The sequence below is a fragment of the Rhincodon typus genome, chromosome 23 (genome assembly GCF_021869965.1).
Source record: "Rhincodon typus isolate 14 chromosome 23, sRhiTyp1.1, whole genome shotgun sequence".
Lineage (NCBI taxonomy): Eukaryota > Metazoa > Chordata > Chondrichthyes > Orectolobiformes > Rhincodontidae > Rhincodon > Rhincodon typus.
This window is the reverse complement of record NC_063354.1, coordinates 5,417,334-5,440,087: the sequence shown is the minus strand read 5'-3', so window position 1 is coordinate 5,440,087 and position 22,754 is coordinate 5,417,334. Positions and strand designations below refer to the sequence as shown.

At 44.4% G+C, this 22,754-nt stretch overlaps 1 protein-coding gene across 1 annotated transcript; it reads right to left on the bottom strand.

Annotated features, from left to right (window-relative positions):
• Positions 1 to 1,376: 1,376 nt before the first annotated feature.
• LOC109937782 (voltage-dependent calcium channel gamma-4 subunit) lies at positions 1,377 to 22,370 on the bottom strand. Its single transcript, XM_020536286.2, has 4 exons — positions 22,154 to 22,370; positions 5,589 to 5,672; positions 3,751 to 3,891; positions 1,377 to 1,921 (listed from the first exon to the last, which is right to left on the bottom strand). Exons 1-4 carry the CDS (start codon positions 22,368 to 22,370, stop codon positions 1,377 to 1,379), a joined length of 987 nt encoding a protein of 328 aa, XP_020391875.1.
• Positions 22,371 to 22,754: the final 384 nt, after the last annotated feature.

The window sequence follows — 22,754 nt, the reverse complement described above, 5'->3', positions numbered from 1 at the left end:
AACATGAAAGCCCGGGATGCGGGTGGGGTTGGGGGGCTGTGGCAGTGGGGACACAGACACCGAAGGGGAACCCGGAATCTGACTGTGGCCCCGGGAGATGCTGCGAGTCTATTAAATGTTACAAAATGTTCACCGGGTGGGACTGTATGGGCACATCAGGCTTTCGATGGGGGTGGGGTGGGGGGGGGGCAGGAAGTGGGCAATGCTCCCAAAGCCTTTCCTTTCCCTCTTCTTTGTTTCCTTCCCTCAGCCCTTTCACCGTCCCACCCTGTTCCGGGTGACCTCCCCTCCCCTCCCCCCGCTCCCGCCCCCACCTTTACCTGGTTGCAGTTCCTCTCTCGGTCTAACACTTGTTGCTCATCCAAGCAGGCGCCACAGCAATGAAAAACAAAACCCCGCCAGTGGGGGGAGATGGGGGGATGCAGGGATAGTGGGGTGGAGGAGGGTTGAGGGCAGGCGGTTGGAGGTGAGGGGGGAGTGGAGAGGGAGGGTATGGGATCTTGGGGAGTGGGGGTGGAAGAGACGGTGGAGGGTAAGGGGCTGGGGTGGAAGGGAAGGGAATAGAAGCTGTGGGAGTACGGCGGGGGTGTGGGAGAGGGATTGGAAGCTGGAGGGGGGGTGCTGGAATGTGTGGGTGGAGAATGCTGTTGGAGCTGGGGGCTAGGGTGAGGGGTGAGGCGGTGGGAGGTGGGCCAGTGAGGTGGGGGAGGGGATGGAAGCTGGGGAAGTGAGGGAGGAGGAAAGGGAGGCGGTGGGAGCTGGGGGTTGTGAGGGCAGGCGGTGTGGGAGCTGGGAGCATGGGTAGGGGAATGGTGTGGATCCTGGGCGAGTGGGGTTAAGGCGGTGAGACCTGGGGGTTGGGGAGACGGTGGAAGCTGGGGGAGTGGGGGGACGGGTAAAGGGAGGCGGTGTGGGAGCTGGGAGCGACAGGGGTTGGGGGAGGGCGGTAGAAGCTGGGGGAGTGGGGGTGGAGAAGGCTGTAGGAGCTGGGGGTGGAAAAGGCTGTGGGAGCTGAGGGTTGGAGGTGGAAAAAGCTGTGGGATCTGGGGGGGTGTGGGTGTGGAAAAAGCTGTGGGAGCTGGGGGGGTGGGGGTGGAAAAGGCTGTGGGAGCTGGGGGGGGGGGGAGACGGTGGGACCGGGGGGGGTGAGGTCGGAGAAGGCTGTTGGAACTGCGGGGGGTGGGGGTGGAGAAGGCTGTGGGAGCTGGGAGGGTGGGAGTGGAGAAGGCTGTGGGAGCTGGGGAGACGGTGGAAGCTAGGTGTTGGGGAGGAGGTGGTGTTGGAGCTGGGGGTTAGGGTGGGGTGAGGCGGTGGGTCAGTGAGGTGGGGGAGGGGATGGAAGGTGGGGAGGGGGCGTCAGAGAAGAAGGTGAGTGTTCAGACTGGCGTCGTTCGCCTGTTCATGATGTTGGCCACCAGGTCTTCCTGCAGCTCCTTCTGGAAACAGTTATGGACCTGGAGGAAGCTCTCTTCCTGCTCCGGGTGGTAGCTGGCTCTGGCAGGTCCCTTGGCCGCCTCTCTGGACAAGGTGTACATGGAGATCTCGGTCAGGGGCACCACGCTACTCACTACCTTCAGCCCAGCGGCCGAGGACAGCTCCCGAGCCGGGGAAGGCTCCTCTGACCTTGAGCTGGAGCCGGATCTCCGCCGCTGGCGGTACCTGTAGCTGGACATCCTGGCGTAAGGCGAGGAGGAAGTCTTTAAGTAGTCCCGGTGGGACCTGGTCCTCACCGCTTTGTTCTTGTCAATGTAAATGCTGACAGATAGCACTCCGGCCATCTCCGCCACAATAAAGGATAGCGCCCCGAAATAGAAAGACCAGCCGTAAGAATACAGGCTCTTTTTCTCATCATCGTTTTTATCCCAGGGGTCACCCGTGTTGCTGGATATATACACGATTATCCCGATAATGTTACTCAGTCCTGGAACATAAACAGCATCTGTTAGTCACATTCGGAGGAAGGGTCACCCGACCCGAAACATTAACTCTAATTTCTCTGCACAGATGCTGCCAGATCTGCCAGGCTTTCCCAGCAACTTCTGTTTTTGATTCTGATTTACAGAATGCGCAGTTCTTTCAGTTTTTTATTCAGACATTAACTGGCTCTGCAGCAGATCCCTTCAAACCTGCAAGCTCGCGGTTTTGTAAACTTTTTTTTTCTGGGAATTTTAACACAGATTCGACTGAATCATGCAGCCCAATGCGTTGTCACATTGCTTCCACTCTGCTTCTCTCTCTACGCAGATGTTGCCAGACCTGCTGGGTTTTTCCCAGCAATTTCCGTTTTTAGCCTAGATTTCCAGCTTGCTTTTAAATAACCCGGAGAAGTTGCTTGCTTGTTCCTACCCTCCACTTACTGCTTTGGAATGGGAAAATAATCGGGAAAGATCCGAAGAAAGGTCACTGGACCCGAAACGTTAACCCTGCTTTCTCTCCACAGATTCTGCCAGACCTGTTTGAGTTTTTCTAGCAATTTCGGTTTTTGATTTTCAGCATCGGCAGTTTTTTTTTGTTTGGAGCGCGGTGTTGGGGAATGATAATGTTGCTATCGGGAGACATTACTGTAGTTTTAATCGTACACGCTGTTTTCTACCATCGGTGGGACTCTGTTAAATAAATTGACTTTACTAAAACAATATGCAGTTTAATATTTCTTTCAAATGCATAAAGATTCCAATATACGAACAAGAATATTCTATTTTCAGTGGTATGGTGTGATTCCGTGGTTGTATCTGTGGTACAGTTGCCGCTGGAGATTGTGTGGGACATACAGTACAAGCAAAGCTGTTTGGAGATTGACTGTGTTCCTCATGGGATTGTGAGGCCGTTTTACTTGCCGGTACGTGTGATCATTTGTGGTTCCAAACGATGGTCTGTGTGTTTTAATGCATATTTTTGAGTTGCGTGAGGAACCTGTGACTTTATAATGCCTCTGCGTTGTGGCCCCTGAGGTACAAGACTGCATGAGTGACATAGCAGAGTGTGTGGCGATTAGTACATTCTCTGTCAGAGTCGGGTTTACTCCAGAGTGAGGAATGGGGGAGAATGAGGAGTGGGTGAGAATCAGGAGTGGGCAAACGTGAGAGTGAGGCGTTGGCAAAAGTGAGGATTGTGCAAGAGTGAGGAGAGTGAGAGGAGTGGGTTTGAGTGAGAGTGAGAGTGAGGAATGGGTGAGGATGAGAGTGAGAGTTAGAGTGAGAAATGGGTGAGGGTGAGGAATGGGTCAGAGTGTGGAGTGGGTGAGAGTGAGAGCATGGAGTGGGTGAGGGTGAGAGTGTGCTGTGGGTGAAGATTTAGAGTGGATGAGAATGTGGAGTGGGTGGGGGTAAGGGTGTGGAATGGGTGAGGGGGTGAAGTGGGTGAGGGTGAGAGTGTGCTGTGGGTGAAGGTGTGGAGTGGGTGAGAGTGTGGAGTGGGTGAGGGTGTGGAGTGGGTGAGGGTGAGGGGTGGGTGAGGGTGAAGAGTAGGTGAGAAGTGGGTGAGGTTAAGGTGAGGCATAGGTGAGTTTGCGGTGAGAGTGAGGAGTGGGTGCGGGTGAAGTGTGGTGAGAGTGAGCGTGGAGTGGGTCAGTTTGCGGAGTGGTGAAGGTGAGAGTGAGGAGTGGGTGAGAAGTGAGAGTGAGGAGTGGGTGAGAGTGAGAGTGAGGAGTGGGTGAGGAGTGGGTGAGGGTGAGTGTGAGGAGTGGATGAGGAGTTGGTGAGTGTGAGAGCAATGAAGAATGAATGAATCAATCATAAATGAAGCACTGACCTGCTGCTACAAACAGGATGCCTGCACTGAGGATAATGTTGGTTTTGCTGCTGTACAATTTGCCGGCTCCGACACACAGACCGGCCAGGAGCAACAGGATAGCACTGAGTATTGGGAATAAACTGGAAGCACGGACAATGCCTGAAGAGAGAATCAAACAACTTTATCACATTTTGTATCTGATGGAACTGTTTCAAAATATATTACCTTACTTTTGGGAATTCAAAACAAAATACATTCACTGAATATGACTGTATGTGTTCAGGACAGAAAGGTGTGTACCTGAAGGTAAAGATCAAGTGTGTTACAATAGCTCATTATCTTGTCATTTCTGCCCTGCATGTTGAAGTAGTGACTGAGTCACCAGGATTCCAGGTTAGACCATTGATTTCTGCTGTAAGAGTGTGAGTAAGAGTGAAAGTGACAGTGACAGTGGGAATGAGAGTGTGCATGGTGACAGAGTGTGAGAATGTGAGAGTGAGTGAAAGTGTAAGACTAAAAATATGAATGTGAGACTGAGTGAGACCGAGAGCATGAGTGAGAGTAAGGCTGTGTGAGAGTGAGTGTGAGAGTGACAGTGATTATGGGAGTGAGAGTGAGATTGAGAGAGTAAAAGTGTGAGGGTGAATGTGAGAGTTAGTGGAATGAGAGCATGAGTGAGACTGAGTGAGAAGTGTGTGTGGTGTGAGTGAGTGTGAGAGTGAGAGTGTGTGTGAGTGCATCTGACTGTGAGAGCGAGTGAGCATGAGATGTGAGCATGTGAGTGAGTGCATGTGACTGTGAGAGCAAGTGAGCATGAAGTATGAGCATATGAGCGAGTATGAGTGTGTCTGAGCGCAATTGTGAGTGAGTGTGAGATTGAGAGTGAGGTGTGAATGTCAGAGTATGTGTGACAGTGCAAGTGAGAGCAAACTATGAGTGTGAGGTGTGAGTTAGGTGTGAGTGTGAATGGGAATTAGAGTGAGGTTTGAGTATAAGAGGGAGTGTGAGTGGGAGTGGATTGGGGGTGAGGTGGGGTGTAAGTTTGAGTGCTAGTCAGAGGGTGAGTATGAGTGAGGGTGGGGGTGTTGGTGTGTGTATGAGTGAGAGTGGGAGTGGGGTTGTGGGTGGGTGTGAGATTGGGAGTGATGGTGGCAATGAGAGAAAATCCCTGAAAAGGCTTTTGGTGTTCCTTGGCTCGGTCTGAGGGTGGCAGTTGGAACAGCCAATGCTCCCAGCAGTGCCCTTACCCAGTAACTCTGCTGCAGTATGGACCTGATGGATAATCAACAGATGAGAACAAGGTTCTGGTATTGTCTCCAAGTAATCCCTGTCTAGTGTTTCCAAAGAAAAATGGAGCATTGGCAAAGTTATCAGACACATAATGCTAACTATCGAATTTCCTCCCAGATTGAGTTACTGGAATAGGAGTAGGGTTGTAGGGGAATGTCTATTCTCTCAGATTTATAAAACAATCTGCTTGATCACTAAGGTGATGGTGAGATTGAGCCAAGAGCAAGTGTAATCTTTATGCTGTTAGAAGATGGGCAATAATTTGAACAGGGAGTGTAACCCTAAGACAGTTTCTGTTTACAACATATATTCAATCATCAATGAAGAGGCGCTAAAGGGAATAAAGATGAACACAGGGTCTATTAGCATTAGTGTAGGGGCTAGGTAGGGCTGTATATAAATCATGGAAGATAGCTTGGAAGAATTATATGAAAGTTAATGTTTGGAAGAAACAGCACACATTTCTAAATGATCTAGATTCATCGACTATTCTAGTTCAAGTCTGGCTCCGAGCTACATCACTGATCACTTTCACGTTTAGAGCATTCAGTTTCTTCAATCCTTACGTAAAAGGTATTCTGATCCCTCCTGGTCATAATCATCATCTTCAGGAAAGTAATTGATTCTGAAGCAATTTCCTCTTTGAAGTCCTGAGATGGTAAAAACCAGAAAGAAACCAGTAAGCACCAGTGCAGTGACTGTTCCACCATCATTTCAGGATCCGTCAGGAAGAGCAAAACTTAATAACAGGTTAACTAGAAATATAATTGATAATTGCTGGAGTTTGTTATACATGTACTTGTCTGGGTGCCCTAATAAATTACAGTGTACTGCTGTCCCATTTTTTAGAGATCCCAGCTCGGGCTCTGAGTTTATGAATTTCACTGTTTAAGAAAAGGTGCAGTGGTTTAAATAGACAAATTAATAGTTGTGGAAGTGTTTTGTTAAAGAATACAAGATATCCTTTGTATGAAATATCTAAAACTGAACTGCTACCAAATGTATAATGAAAACCTTCTGCTCACAATGCCTTAGGAAGCAACACATTGAAATGTTATCTTATCTCTTTTACTTGACAGAAACTGACAATGACTCCTGGTTTCCTACTGATGGTGACTGAATAACAGAATATGAGGTTAATCTTAGGAGATTGTGTGATTCCAAAGGTACATGACGACTGTGCAATCAAATTAAAAAATTCTAACTCTTCGCAAGCTAGAAACAAGCATGGATTCTCAAAGTGGGGGCTGTGGGATCATGAGCTGTAATGCTGGGGTTGCAGCTTCAAGGCAGCATCAGCTGCTATGGATCTCTATAGCATCTGGCCTCATAGACCTTCTTTTCCATGTCCCTTGCTGTTACCTCATCTCCCTACAAGCCCCACACCAAACACAGCCCCTATCCCCCAAGGTCACCATGATGTTCAAGCCTCAAATGGAGTCACAGTGGAGTTCCTAAAACATAGAAACATAGAACATAGAAGTAGGAAGAGGCCATTCAGCCCTTTGAGCCTGCTCCGCCATTCATCACGATCATGGCAGATCGTCCAACTCAATAGCCTAATCCTGCTTTCTCCCCATAACCTTTGATCCTATTTGCCTGAAGTGCTATATCTAGTCACCTCTTGAATACATTCAATGTTTAGTCATCAACTACTTCCTGTGGTAATGAATTCCACAGGGTCACCACTCTTTGGGTGAAGAAATGTCTTCTCATCTCCGTCCTAAATCGTCTACCCTGAATCTTCATACTGTGACCCCTGGTTCAGGACCCACCATTGGGAACATTCTCCCTGCACCTACCCTGTCCAGTCCTGCTAGAATTTTATAAGTGTCAATGAGATCCCCCCTCATTTGTCTGAACTCTAGTGAAAACAATCCTAACCTAGTCAATCTCTCCTCATACATCAGACCCGCCATCCCTGGAATCAGCCTGGTAAACCTTCGCTGCAGTCTGTCGAGAGCAAAAGCATCCTTCCTAAGAATTGGAGACCAAAATTGCACATAATATTCCAGGTGTAGCCTCACCAAGGCCCTGTACAACTGCAACAACACATCCCTGCTTCTGTACTCAAAACCTCTCACAATGAAGGCCAACATACCATTTGCCTTCTTTACCGCCTGCTGCACCTGCATGCTTACCTTCAGCGAATGGTGCACAAGGACACCCAGTTCCCGCTGCACACTCCCCTCTCCCAATTTCCAGCCAAAAGTTTGGGAGCTTTATGCTAAAGGGTTTGATGATTTGTGAATTCTCAGTAAATGGCTTTCTTTCTTGCAAGCTTTTGGGGAATTGAGTTAGTGTACATTTAACCTCTGCTTGAGGTAAATAATGAGCTCATTGACTCTCTGAACTTTGCTGTTTGTTCTAACTTTGTACAGTCACTTCATCTTCATTGAATCTTCATTGTGATAAAATCGAGATGTATTGCCCCAGTTGCTACTTCATTAACTTTCTGCTGACTCCAAACTTTTGTTTGTTCTCCCTTGTTCAATCTTCAGACTTTTAACGCTTAAGCTTTGTATCATCTAGTCAATATTATATGATTTACCTGTTCTTCCCTGTTATTTTTTTCTAACCTTCGGCTTTGGCCTTTCATTTGGGTCTCTTGATACATGATTGTACTTGTTTCCTTGTTAAATTGAGCACATTTTTTGCAGTATCTAGATCCAGTAGGAACATACACCAACTGACAATATTTTTAAGATGTAATTAACTCTGTATCTCTCAAGGATCTTCTTGCTCTCGGTTGGAACACTTTCTCTTTTGCATGTAATATCCTACTTGCTTTTATTCAGAGACCATGGAAGATAATTGCAAAGATGAATTTCATCAAATGTAACCCTTAATTTCATCCTTAAAAGAGATTTCCCAATTGCACTACTCTACTATTTATCTTATCTTACAACAGCCTTAGACCTCATTAAAAAAATCCAGTTTCAGAAATGACTGACTCTGAAATTGAAGTAATAATGGCTCAAAATTGAGCTTTGCAAGGCGGTTATGTTTTGAAATGTATATTTAACTCAATTAAAAAAAAGGTTCATGAATTCCTCAGTTTGGAAACATGCCAATGCCAATTGCCATAAAGAGAGAAATTCAAAGAGAGACACATTTAATGAAGAACATACAGACCTTGGAGTGCAGGTTCATAGTCCCTTAAAAGTGGAGTCGCAGATAGATAGGATAGTGAAGAAGGCGTTTGGTATGCTTGCCTTTATTGGTCAATGCATCGAGTGGAGGAGTTGAGAGGTCATGTTGCGGCTGTACAGGACATTGGTAGGTCACTTTTGGAATTCTGCATGCAATTCTAGTCTCCCTGCTATACGAAGATTGTTGTGAAACTTTAAAGGGCTCAGAAAAGATATACAAGGATGTTGCCAGAGTTGGAGGGTTTGGTATATGAGGAGAGGCTGAATAGATTGGGACTATTTTTCCTGGAGTGTCGGAGGCTGAGGAGTGACTTATAGAGGTTTATAAAATCATGAGGGAGGTGGATAGATGTAAATAGACAAGGACTTTTCCCCAAGGTGGGGTTGTCCAAAACTAGAGGGCACAGGTTTAAGTGAGAGGGGAATGATTTAGAAGGGACCTAAGGAGCAACTTTTTCACATAGAGGGCGGTGTGCGTATGGAATGATCTGCTAGAGGAAGTGGTAGAGGCTGGTACAATTACAACATCTAAAAGACATCTGGATGGGGAAATGAATAGGAGGGGTTTAGAGGGATACGGGCCAAATGGTGTCAAATGGGACTAGATTTATTTAGGATACCTGGTCAGCATGGACGAGTTGGACTGAAGGATCTGTTTCCGTGCTGCACATCTCTATGACTCTAATAAGGGTAAGGATTTAAATACCTTTTCAGACTATAGCAGAGATAAAGAACAGCTTCTATTTGAGATACAGAACAAAAGGGCTACTGCTGTGGGAAAGCAGGATCAACTGTTTGTGTTAACCAAGGAGGACGCTTGTGAAAGTTCAACTGCTATTCTAAAAGGGAACATAACAGATGGGGCTCTTGAAGATTCAAATAAAAGGAATTCATTGATGTGTGCCTTACTGGTGATGACCATATCGGGATAAACTTGAGATGAGTGGATTGTCAAAGGGCACTGGTAGATTTGAACTGGCAAGGTGGACTAGCGAACTAAGGCTGACTATTTCTGCTATGAATTTAGGATGCAGGTAATCAGGAAGGCTAGGTTGGATGCTATCCTTTATTATGAGAGGAATTTCACATAAATGTAAGGAAGTCATGCTTCCGTTACAAACAGCATTAATGAGATCACATCTCATATGCTATGTGCAGTTTTAGTCTCCTTGTATAAAAGAGGACGTAAATGAGTTGGGGACAATTTGGAGGAGGTTTACTGGATTGATACCTGGAACAAATGGGTTGTCTTATGAGGACAGATTGGACACACTGGGCTTGTTTCCACATCAGTTTAGAATGTTGGTTAGTTGATTGAAGTGTTTAAGATCCTGAATGTCTTGTCAAGGTGAATGTGGAATGGATGTTTCCTCTTGTGAACTATTTTAAAATTATGGGTCATCCTTCAAGCATGAGGTAAGGATAAATTCTTTCTCTCAGAGGGTTGCGTCAGACTAGAACTCTACCTTAGAAGATGGAATTGAATATTTTTAAGGCAGAGGTGGATAAATTCTTGTTAGGCAGAGGAATCAAAGGTTTTCAGGTGTGGACATGAGTATAAAATTTGAAACAGAAACAGACCAGCCACAATCTTATTGAAAGGCAAAGCAGGCTCAGGGGGCTGAATGGCATTCTCTAGCTCTTAATTTTCTCCTAGTACATAGATCGATCAAAAGGTCAGACTTAATGTAAAAATATTTCATAAAACATATTTCAGATGCATTAAAGAATGCAAAACTTACTTTTCCCTTTAGCAGAAAATGGGATGAATAGGTAGTAGTGTATTTTTTTGTGGTACAAGCTTGATGGATGAAGGGCCTCATCTGTACTGTACGATTCTACAATCAGAATCTGCCTGTTAATTAATGCTTAATGAATGCTCAGTTTAGGTTGTATGTTACAGTAAAAGCCTTAAAACACATGGTCTTGTCAACAGCTTTATTTTGAATAATTGTTTGGTCTATTAATCTATTTTAAAAAGTTATTAGTCTCTTTGGGAAACAATAGTGACAGATTTAGAGACATTTAGCATGTTCACTCACTGCAGAACAGCAATTGTGACATCAATGAAATGCTGGGTTAAAGGACCTGAGGAAAATACAGACCTGAGGAAGTTATACTTCAATCGTACCGTACTCCAACCAGATCACCATATCAGTTCAGGTGATCAAGACATCAATTTCTGGCAACAATAGGTACAAGACTGTTTCAAAGAAGTCAAAGATTGAATTAGGAGGAAAGCTGACAAACCATTAGGAGATGACTGAATTGGGAATCTGATGAAAGTGCAAAGGCTGACAAACAGGATGGAAAGCGTAGCTCTGCAATATTTGATTCAGATTACACAATGCAAAAAGACAACATTTTCAACCAGCAAAAGGCAAATTTAGGAGGTAGTTCAGTCAGTTCTCCCTTCCAGAGATGGAAATCCTGATAGACTAACAGTGTCAAAGGTCCCACCATTTAGTCAAGGGGTTGGGGCCCAGTTATGACGGGAAAACAACAAATGCTGGAGATCACAATGTATCAGACTGCATGCGCGGAGAGAAAGCAAGCTAATGTTTCGAGCTGAAGTTCAGCTCTGATGAAGAGTCACCTAGACTCAAAACGTTAGCTTGCTCTCTCACCATGGATGCAGTTTGACCCGCTGTGATCTCCAGCATTTGTTATTTTCATTACAGATTCTAGCATTTGCAGTAATTTGCTCTACATCCAGTTATGAGGGGAGTTGCCTGGAGATACTGTCAATGCAAATGTCCACCTGAGGTTGATGGAAAGACTTTATTATAATTTTTATACTTCAATTACCAAACAGTAGCTAATGAAATTATCAGGTAATGTGATTACTAGGAAGCCAACAGGGCAGTGAAAGGGTGCAGGTGGGGTTAGGGTTAAACTCACAATAATATTTTTAGGCTTGTTATGTTGCAAAATAGTAATTACTTAGTCTGGAGTAAGGAAAACATTGACCTTATGAAGAAACATCTTATTGTGGCTTAATCTTGCCAGGAGGCTGCAAGAAAGAACAAGGTCATGTGACATTGCATCACACCTGTCATGGTGTATACTGTGCCTCATCAGTGTTTTTCTGCCTGTCCCAAATTGCCCTTGAGAAGGTACTGGTAAGCTGCTTTCTTGAATCACTACAGTCTATGTGCTGTAGGTAGGCACGCAATGCGCTTAGGGAGGGAATTCCAGTTTATTGACCCAGCAACATTGAAGAAATGGCAATATATTTCCAAATCAGGCTGATGTGGGGTTTGGGTCTTTGGAATTTGGGGACTTGCAGTTGGTGGTGTTCCCATGTATCTATTATCCTTCTCCTAGATATTAGTGGTTGTGGGTTTGGGATGGTGCTGTCTAGGCTTTTGGTGAATATCTGCGGCATATTTTGTATTTAGTACACACGGGTATACGTTGCTGTAACTAACGTTGATGGTGGAGGGAGTGAATGTTGTGGATGTGGTGCCAATTAAGTGGGCTGCTGTGCCCTGGATAGAATCCCCATCGTGCAGAAAGAGGCCATTCAGCACATTGTGTCTGCACTGACCCCTGTAGAGCATCCTACCCAGACCTAAACACCAACTCTATCCCCATAACCCTGCATTTAACGTAGCTAATCCACCTAGCCTGCACATCTCTGGACACTATGGGGCAATTTAGCATGGCCAATGCACCTAACTGGTACATCTTTAAACTGTGGGAGGAAACCAAAGCACCCGAAGAAAACCCATACAGACACAATGATAACGTAAACTACACTCAGACAGTCTCCTAAGGTTGGAATTGAACACAGGTCCTGGCAACATGGATCCTAACCACTGAGCCACCGTGCTGCCGTGGTGTCAAGCTTCTTGAGTGTTGTTGGAGCTGCACCCATCCAGGCAAGTGGGTAGTACTCCACCACACTCCTGACTGTTCACTATAGATGGTAGATAGGTTTTGGGCAGTTAAGCTGTGGTATTCCTAGCCTCTGCCCTGCTCTGGGAATCATAGTATTTATATCACTAGTCGAGTTAGGTTCATTAACAGCATCTCCCAGGATGTTGATAATGGGGGAAATTCAATGATGAATGATGAATAGTGAGAGATTCACTACTGAATGTCACTCTTTCCATGTTCACCATTCGATGTTGTTCAGGTTGTGATAAATTGGTTTGTGGTTAGATTGTCTCTGGTTAAAAATGGTCATTGCCTGGTATTTGAGTGGCACAAATGTTACTTGCCACTTTTCAACCCAAGCCTGGATATTGTCTACATCTTTCTACATGTGAACATGGACTGTTTCAGTATTTGAGAAGTCATGAATGGTGCTGAATATTGTGCAGTCATTGGCGAACATCCCCACCTTATGGCTGACCTTATGGTGAAGGGAAGATCATTGATGAAGCAAATGAAGATCTTTTGGCGTAGGATCCTACCCTGAGTAATTCCTGTAGAGATGTCCTGAGGCTGGAATGACTGACCTCCAACAACCATGACCATCCTCCTATGTGCCAGGTATGGCTCTAACTAGCAGAGAGGTTTCCCTCTGATTATCACTGACTCCAGTTTTGCTAGGGCTCCTTGATGCCTTGATGTCAAGGGCAGTCACTGTCACCTAGTTCAAGTCCCACTTATCCCGGAGATATGTCATAACATCTCTGAACAGGTTGTTTAAAATAATTATCACAGAGTCAGATTTAATCCCTAATACCACAGTCAGGAGAGAGGGGTCACCAACAGAGAGTTGAAGGTCAATCTACAGTTGAAAACTGGAGGCATTGTGTGTGTGTGTGTGTGTGTGTGTGTGTGTGTGTGGTGTGTGTGTGTGTGTGTGTGTGTGTGTGTGTGTGTGTGTGTGTCTGTGTGTTGGGAGAGAGCATGAATGGGGGGTAAATCTATACTTTTTGGCAAATTAAAGATAATTAAAGATAACTAGCTCTGCTAAGTTGTTATGCTATAATCATATTTTGATGCCTTTTTAGTAACTCTGTGTTCTGTCTCCCAGCTACTTCGGTTTTATTGGTGAGTACTACTATGTTGTAACCATCTCGGTTTCTTTGCAATCCAAATTCCAGATGCATGCTATTTCATTGTTAAACTATTTTCTTTTAAACATGTCTTTGTAATAGAATTGTCTTACATGAAACAGGTCAAATAAAAACACAGGAAGTGTATAGTCCAATACTTCTTTTCTTTTGCATTCCACAACCACTCCCCCCTTTCAATTGCTTTCTTAGACGTACAGTTCCACAGGTGATTTGTATTTACTTGTGTGTTGGACAAGCAGAATTTATTTATGAAACAGATTGTTGCCAGGTTTCATGGGGTTGGGATGATCTTATGCTTGATCCTAATTCTATTCAATTGTCTCTGTCACACATCTGTCGGGTGATTGCTCAAGCATTGCATATTAGTCTGCTCTAGAGCCCATGGTACTAGGGCTAGTACATTAACATGGGCAGAGGATTGGCTAACAAATCAAAGACAGAGAGAAAGGAGACATTTTCAGGATTTTGCCCTGTAAGTATTGATCACTTGGATGAAGGAAATTAATGTACAGTGCTATTATCATGTTTACAGATGGCATAGGAACAGGTGGGAAGACAAGAAGTGAAAATGACACAAAGAGTCTGCACAGGGTTATAGAGATAGTAGGAACTGCAGATGCTGGAGAATCTGAGATAACAAGGTGTAAGCTGAATGAATACAGCAGGCCAAGCAGCATCGGAGGAGCAGGAAGGCTGACATTTCCGGCCTAGACCCTTCTTCAGAAATGCTTTAAAATCTCTTTGCACAGGGTTATAGACAGGTTACATAAGTGGGCAAAAAATTTAGCAGAGGAATAAAATGTGGGAAAATGTGAGGTTATGCACTTTGGCAAAAAGAATAAAGCAGCTGAATATAATTTAAATTGAGAAACACTGCAGAAAACAGCAGCACAGAGGATTTGCATGAATCGCTAAAAGCTAGCATCCAAGTTCAGCAGGTAATAGTGAAGGCAAAAGAAATGTTACCTTTCATTTCAAAGGGCATAAAGTATAAAAATAGGAAGTATTGCTAAGATTACACAAGGCACTGGTTAGACCACTGGAATATTGTGAATAATTTTGCTCCCCTTCTCTAAGGGAAAATGTACTGGCATTGAAGGCAGCCCAGAGAAAGTTCACTAGATTAATCCTGGGTTTGGATGGTTTTTTCTCATGAGTAGAGGTTGAGTAGATTGGGTCTGTGCTCACTAGAGTTTAGGAGAATGGGAGGACACCCTTTGAAACTTATAAGATTCTTAGGGGACTTAATAGTGTAGATGCTGAGAGGTTGTTTCCCCTTGTGGGCAGTCTAGAACAAAGGACATAATTTCAGAATAAGCGGTCACCCATTTAAGATAGAGATTAGCAGGAATTTCTTCTCTCAGTTAATGTGTGGAATTGTTGTAGATGTGGGATGTTATAAATATTCAAGGCTGACATAGATATATTCTTAATCAGTAGGAATCAAGAATTAGGAAGATAAGGTAGAAGAATAGAGTTGAGGGTTATCACATCAACCATGATCTCATTGGATGGTGGAGCAGACTTGTCGGGCTGAATGGTTTATTGCTGGTCTTTTATCTTAAGGTCTGATGGTCACACACATTCAGATCCTTTAGGATTCTCTGAAGAGTACATTGCTTTGGATTGCTGAGCTAAGTGCCTCCCTGTTGACCTCAGCAGCTTCGGCAGTCCCCCAGATGCAAGTCTCCTGATATGACACAGCTGACCACCGAAGCCTTGAGAATTCCTGGACAGGCTGGTTCAGTCCCAACTTTACAAACAGTGCATGATCTGCATCCTGGAGTGCTTTCTTTTACATGGTTGACTGATACCATCAATTTTGTGCAATATAGACTAATCTCCCTCAGCATTTATTAAGGGGAATTAAACAGAATTGAAAACTTCAAATGAATGTTAAACCAACTTTTTAATGTAAATATGGATATGAGAATTTATAATGAGAATAGTCGACAGGAAATAAAAGGTGTAAGATTTTTCAGTATATGATGGTGTTACAGTGAAATAGCAACATATCCTGAGATTTAGACCTGCAAAAAAAATGGATTGTTAGAAGGAACACAAGAGCTGCCCTCCAGAGAGCCCTAAGTAGCTGGAAGATAGAAAGCTGAGACAGTATACTGCTAATACAGGCCGGAGAATATACATGTAGCATGCCAATTTTTAAATCAGCACTTTTTTAGTATCTGAAAACATTGTTATATTAACCATACAAATGATCCTTCTCATATATTCTCTATTAGCAGACATAGGTCCAAATTACGATCCTTATAAGGTCATACAATCATAGAGCATGGAAACAGACCCTTCAGTCCAACTCATCCACACAGACCAAGTTTTGCAAACTAAACTAATTCCACTAGCCTGCATTTGGCCCATATCCCTCTAAATCTTTGCTATTCATGTACCTATCCAAATGTCTTTTAAATGTTGTAACTGTGCCCGCATTGACCACTTCCTCTGGCAGTTCATTTCACATATGAACCACCTTCTGCATGAAAAATTTGCCCCTCAAGTCCCTTTTAAATTTTTCTTCTCTCACCTTAAAAATATATCCTCTAGTTTTGAACTCACCTACCGTAGGAAAAAGACCTTTGCTGTTCACCTAATTTATGCCCCTCATGATTTTACAAATTTCTAAAATTTATAAATTGTAAATTATAAAGGTCACCCCTCAGCCTCCTACCCTCCAATGAAAAAAATCCCAAGCTAACCAGCCCATTCTTATAACTCAAACCCTGCATCCCAGCAACATCCTGGTAAATCTTTTCCAAATCCTCTCCAATTTAATAATACCCTTCCTATAGCAGGGTGGCCAGAACTGCACACAGTACTCCAAAATTGGCCTCACCAATGTCCTGTACAACCTCAATATGGTGTCCCAGCTCCTATACTCAAAGGTATGAGCAAGCATGCTAAACGCCTTCTTAATTACCCTATCAATATGTGATGCAAACTTCAAACTACCCAGAGCCCTATCACTAACTGTACAAGTCCTGCCCTTGTTTGTTTTACCAAAATGCAATACCTCACATTTATTCAAATTAACCTCCATCTACCACTCCGCAGCCCATTGGCTCAAACAATCAAGATCTCTTTGTAATCTTAGCTAACCTTCTTTACTGTTGACTATACTACCAATTTTGGTGTCATCCGCAAATTTACTAACCGTGCCTCCTATATTCTCATCCAAATTATTTTTATAAATGACAAACAAAAGTGGACCCAGCATTGCTGTGGAACATCACTGCCACAGGTCTCCAGTACCAAAATCAACCCTTCACCAACACCCTCTGGCTCCTACCATCAAGCTAATTTTAACTTCTGTCTCTGCAAGCTTAAGCCCATTTCCCATCCACACTTTACACTCACTGGCTTCTTTTAGGGCTTAAAGGAGTCAGGTATGTTCCAATACAAGGTCGTGTATTTCCATTAAATTCCCAAGCGTGAAGCAAGAGGAACCAATCAAGGAATGTTCTTAGAATTACTGCATTGTGTTTGGGGGGTTAAGTTACCAAATGCACCTACAATAATTTATGCACTAGAGAAGAGTTGTGTGATTCAGTTGTTAAACAATTTTGCTTCACAAACATATGCCTGTGATGAAAGTAAGAGCTGGAGTTGGAGAATTTCAATGCTGAAAGAAAAGGAGTTAAGCAGATATATGAGGTGTGAATTGCCAACTTGTTAGTGAGAAATCCATTTTACTGGCCTGTTAAAGCTGGTTCCTCACCCTATCCCAGTGGAACCCAAAATATCAAGACTGCATTCTCATAGGATCACAGAGTGATAAAGCACAGAAGGAAGCCATTTGGCCATTTTCACATGTTAGATATTTCATTGAACTATCCAAATAATCCCATCTCCGTGTTCTTACGCAAAAGACCTGCCAATCTGTTCCATTCAAATGTTAATCCAATCAAATTTGTCTCCATCGATCTTTCAAGCTGGTCAGTCATGTGTCCCAGATCACAACAACTCACTCTGTCAAAAATATTTTCTCAGGTCACCTCTTGTTGTTTTTGCAAATCACTTTAAATATCTGGTTATCAACACCCCAGCCATTGGAAATCAGTCCTCTTTGCTTACTCTATTTAAATGCCTCTCTCTTCTAAGGAGGACAATCTCAGCTTCTCCAAAGTACCCACATTACTGTAAATCCTCATTCCTGAAATGATTCTAATAAGTTTCTTCTGCACCCTCCGAAACCCTTGATGTCCTTGCTCATGTATGATGCTCAAAACTGAACATAATACTCCAGCTGAGGCCTGCCTAGTAATTAATGGAGATTTAGCACATCATCTTTGTTTTCAGGTTTTATGTCTCTAATAGTAATATCAAGAATCCAACAGAGAAGCAACATACTGTGGATGCTGAAAATCCTAGAAATACTCAATAGGTGTGGCAGCAGCTGCGGAGAGAAACAGAGTTAACATTTCAGGTCTGTGACCTCTCATCAGAACTGGGAAAAGTTGAAAATGTAGTAGATTTTAAACAAATGGAAAGAGTGGGAAAAAGAACAAAATAAGGGTAGAAGGTGGAGGGATTGAATGACAGAAGGTTGATGGTAATGGGACAAATGAATAAATAAAAGATGGGTCTAGTGGAGATGTGAGTGGCAGGATCATTTATAAATGATGCACAAAAGCAAAACTAAAAGGGAAATGAGAGAAAAAACAACAAAGATAATGGAAACCAAATTGGAACAGAAATGATGATCTAAAGTTGTTGAATTCAGTGGTGAGGTAAGAAGGTGGTAAAATGCCTGATCAAAAGATGAGATGCTGTTTCTTGAGCTTCTGTTGAGCTTTATTTGAAGAGTACAACAGGCTGAGGACAGAGAGGTTTGAGTGACAGCAAGATAAAGAATTACATTAAAATGTGAGTGGAAACTTAGGGTCATGCTTGATAACATAAGGGAGTTATCAAACAAAGTGATCACATCCAATGGAAAGGAGACTCCACTATGAATGCCGTATGCTACACAGAAAGTGATTGTGAACTATTTTGAAGAATGGTCACTGGACTTGAAACGTTAACTTCGTTTTTTCTACAAGATGCTGCCAGACCTGCAATTTTTGTTGTTTGCTTGTTTCAGATCTCCAGCAGATCTCTGCAGTTCTTTTATAACCTGAAATATTAACTGTTTCTCCTGTACAGATGTTCCCAGGGCAGTCAAGAATCCACTATTCTTTTTAAATGTTTTCCACCTTTGATGTATAGATATGTTATATGCATATGCACCCTCAGGTTTCACTGTTTAAAATTGAATCACATACTTCAAAATTGCCTTTCCTCATTCTTTCCATGAACATAAATCACTTTACACTTACTTGCATTCACTCACGTCTGTCTGTTCTAGCATTTTTGTCTATGGTCTCCTGAAGTCAGTTACTCTTCACCTCACTAGCACACTTCCAATTTTCAGATTAAACTTTTGTGTATGCGCTGTACACCCAGGTCCAGAATAGTTATACCTGAAAGAGTGTTGCTCCATGCACCAAACCCTGGCAAACTTCATTATTTCTTCCTTTCAGTTAGCAAAACAACCATTCACCGCTACTCACTGGTTTTGATCTTAGCCATTCTATACAATGCCCTCCCTTTAACCCCATAGGCTTTCATTTTGACACAGCAAGTCCATTATGAATTTGCCTTATCAAATACCTATTCAAAATCAGAGTAAACTGCATCACAACAGAGAGATGGTGAAGTAATGATACTATAACTGGATGAATAATGAAAAGGTGCAGGCTAATGCTAATGCTGGAGGAATATGGGTGCAGGCTTGGTCTACTCCCACTCTGATTTCCTATATTTTCTAAATCCTATGACAGCAGCTGGTGGAATTTGAATTTTAAAATTATTATCAGTGATGGTGACCACCATCAAGATTTTGTCCTTTAGGGAAGGAGTCTACCATCCTTACCTGGTCTGGCCTGCATGTGGCTCCAGACCCAAAGCAATGCAATTGGCTCTTAGTTGAAGGGTGATTAGGGATGGGCAACAAATGTTCGCCATGGTGTATGATGCCCACATCCCATGAAAGAATAGAGTGAGAAAAACTGCAACCGTCCCTGTTACTTTATCAAAAGACTCAGTCAGTTGTTAGCAATGAATGTTGGTAGGGTTTGAGAAAATGGAACTTATCATCTACAGTGTGCTCTTGGTGGCTGTGACACTGACAACTGAGGTTGGCTTTATCAGGAGGTATTGCAATTCATGGGCACACCATCCGTTTGTTTAACTGAAGGTTTATCTTTGGTGAGGTAGAATCACAGAGCTAGACAAAGAGGCCATTCTGGTCATCCTGCCTGTCCTATCTTTCAAAAAAAGTCTGGACATTCCCTTCCATTTTTTCCTGCTAATGGTGCCTTTCCAACAATATCTCCAATTCCTGGAAGTGAATCTGCATTCTGCTTCCAACAGCAAGTCAGGCAATGTGTTCCAGATCCTAACACTCATTGATTTAAAACTATCTCCTCAACTTTCCTCCAACTCTTGTTGTTATTTTAACAGGCAAGTGTTGTGTATAACCTAGCTTGGTGTGTGCATTATCGTACAATTACAACAAATTAATTAATCCATTGAAAATTGAACTGGAATACAGAGACTAAGGGTTAGAAAAAGTTCCCTGCAACTTTAATGGTATTTTCTGGAGCGTTATACAAATCTGTGTGTTGGCTGTGGTTAGAAATCGGTTTATGGGTTTGTCTTTATTTTTTCTGGAGAAGGAGCTGCAGAAAAGATCTGTACCTTACAGCAAAGTCTGGCCTGATTCCTACGCTGTTTGAGTCATGTGGAAAGTTGGCTTTGCAAACGGTGAAAGTTGCTGCAAAGCGCAGTTACTCGCTAACATCGGGTGAAAGAATAGGCCGGTGCCTTGCCATCTAGTCTCTCAGCCAGATTCACTCGTCAAGAGGGGATCGGTACTGTGGGATCTTCCCCGGCAAGAACTGGCGCCTTCTGGAGCTCTAAGCGATTCCAGTGTAAACCTGCAAGCTCCGATCACCAATATCTCTGAATGGGTCAGTGGGCACGTAACTGGCCGGAGGTAGCAGGGCTCCGGTGTGGAGCTGGGGCTGAGATTCAGGACCTAGATTGGATGAAAGGCCGGATAGCCTGGCATACTGGGTGGGTGCAAGCCCAAGGTGTGAAATGCCGCCTAAGATTGGTGCCAGTCTGCCTGGTCCCGGACAGGTCAATACTCCGAGAGAGCGCGGAAGGGTACATCAACGAGAGAGCTGTTTGTTTACGAGGTGAAGGTGCTCCATCAGGAATTGAATATTTCCCAAATCCATATCTGATGCTCCACTGAACAACCCTTTCATTGTCCCTGTCCCCCGTGCCATCAAGGCTGCTAATAAACCCAAAATGATATCATATGCACGCCCTTCTGGTGTTTCAATACAAACAGGAATCTAGGAATACTGAGCGGGAAATATGTAACGAAAACAGCTTTTGCTGCAGAATCTCAGCTGGCCAAGCAGCCTCTGAAGAGATAGAAACAGAGTTCACGTTACGGGTCCAGTGATCTTTCTTCAGAACGGCCCCACAGATGCTGCCAGACCTGCTGAGGTTTTCCAGCAATTTCTGTTTTTGTTTTTGATTTCCAGGCATCCACAGTTTTTTTTTGTTTCGGGAAAATTTGGGGGTGGAGGGGGGAACAAGATCCTACTAGCACAGGCAGGGGTGTGGAGGCGAAAGAGTGGCTGTGGTTTGGGGCTGGTTCGGAAGCTTTTCTTCATTCTGTTTATAATAATGTGAATAAGTGTTGCAACACCTTTACTGACGACATCAACTGTCATGATGATAAGATACTTCGGGATTCGGGAGAAAGTCATAGGAGATGGAATTGTCGAAGTGAGTCCCACAGGCAGGAGCTGAGGGGAACGGCTGTCACATTGAAGAGGAGTTGGAGACAAACAGAAGGAACAGAGGGTAATGCTAACGGGTTATGTGAGGCAGAATCGGAGGGAAGTCTCAATCACAGCAGCAGCTGTCAGCATTGGCCAAGGTGAGCCGAATCTGTTGGTTCCGGGCTCTAACTGTTTCGAAGACAAAGAACAGAGAGCCACCATTTAGGTCCTCTTAGTGACAAAGGAGTGTATCCCGCCTTTGATGAATCTTACATAAACTGATTTCATAAGCAAACGCCTTTATTTGCGCTGGGGCTGGCCGAGCACATGATGTGACTCTGAGCGGGCACACTGTTCTGTAATAACACAGACACAGAAACGCTCGTATCCCGAGCTCTCTCTCTCTCCCCCCATCCCTATAGACGGAGGAAGAATAAAACCAGCCAGGAACAAATCAGCAGACGGGGGCTGAGGTGTGTGTAGTGAGTGTGTATAGTGTGTATAGTGTGTAGGGGGTGGGGTGGGTGGGGTGGCGGTAGGGAGAGGACGAGGAGGAGGAGGAGGCCAGAGAGCGGTGTACGCGCGGAGCCGTGAACAACTCAGCCGGAAAATGGCAAAACCCATTCTATTCAAACGCCTCACCTCCCCAGTCCCTGGCAAAGTCTGCTTTCAGTTTGACAACTTCTTCCCCTTAATCCTCAGGTAGGAAGAGAGTTCTGAATAAACTCAGTTTGCCGCTGACTTTAGGTGTGCGCCTCTCTGTGAATTCCTGGTGTCTCTCTCTCTCTCTGTGCGTCTGTGTGTGTGTGTGTGTGTGTGTGTGTGTGTGTGTAATCACCCGGCTATTGGGGTGAATCTTGTTAAAGCAGACAATCTGGACGAACTGACCAGTCCTGCCCCACCCCCGGGCTCCCGGGATGGACGCAAACACACACACACACACACATACACACACAAGTTCACAATTCAGGTTTTGCACCAGAGTCAGTCCAATGAGTGTATTTGGATCCCCCCCCACCCCCCCTTCCCCCCCCCCCCCCCGGCCTGAGAGAACCGCCAGGTGAATATGTTCAATAAAACACACTACCTTCAACACAGCAAACCCTCCAGAGCCCCGAGTGAATCATCGAGCCTTTCTCCTTTTTCACTTCGTTTTCCTCGCTGGTGCCGTTGGTACTGTTACAGATATAAGCCCGGGAGTGCAGCCAGTAATCCGTGCCGATCGCTATACTCATCAGGCTGAAAGCTGCGAAAGCGCCCATGATGGTGAACAGCATCTGTACGCCGGGGTCACACCAGCCCATGGTGTCTCATAGCCCGGCCAGCGAGAGGCGGGGAGATCGAGAGAAGCGGCGGATTCCCCTGGCAGGCCCCCAGCTCTCCCTAAGGCCGGCCCTAGGGGAACGGGCAGCTCTCCCGGGCCACATCCCGCTCCACCCCGCTTCCCATCTGGCCTGGGGCTGCCTGCTCTCTTACTCTCGCTCCCTTACCGCACCAAACCCCAACCCCTTCCTCCTCCTTTTGCCTCTGTCCCGGGCTGGGCTTACTCTCCGGGACCGCGGCCCCTCCGGCAGAACCGAGCCATTGGAAAGGAGCAACGCTGCTTCAAACTTCAATGTCCTGCTTCACAGCTCCATTTCCTGTTGCTCCTTGTCTCACTCACCGAGCCTCCTGGTGCTTGTGGGGAG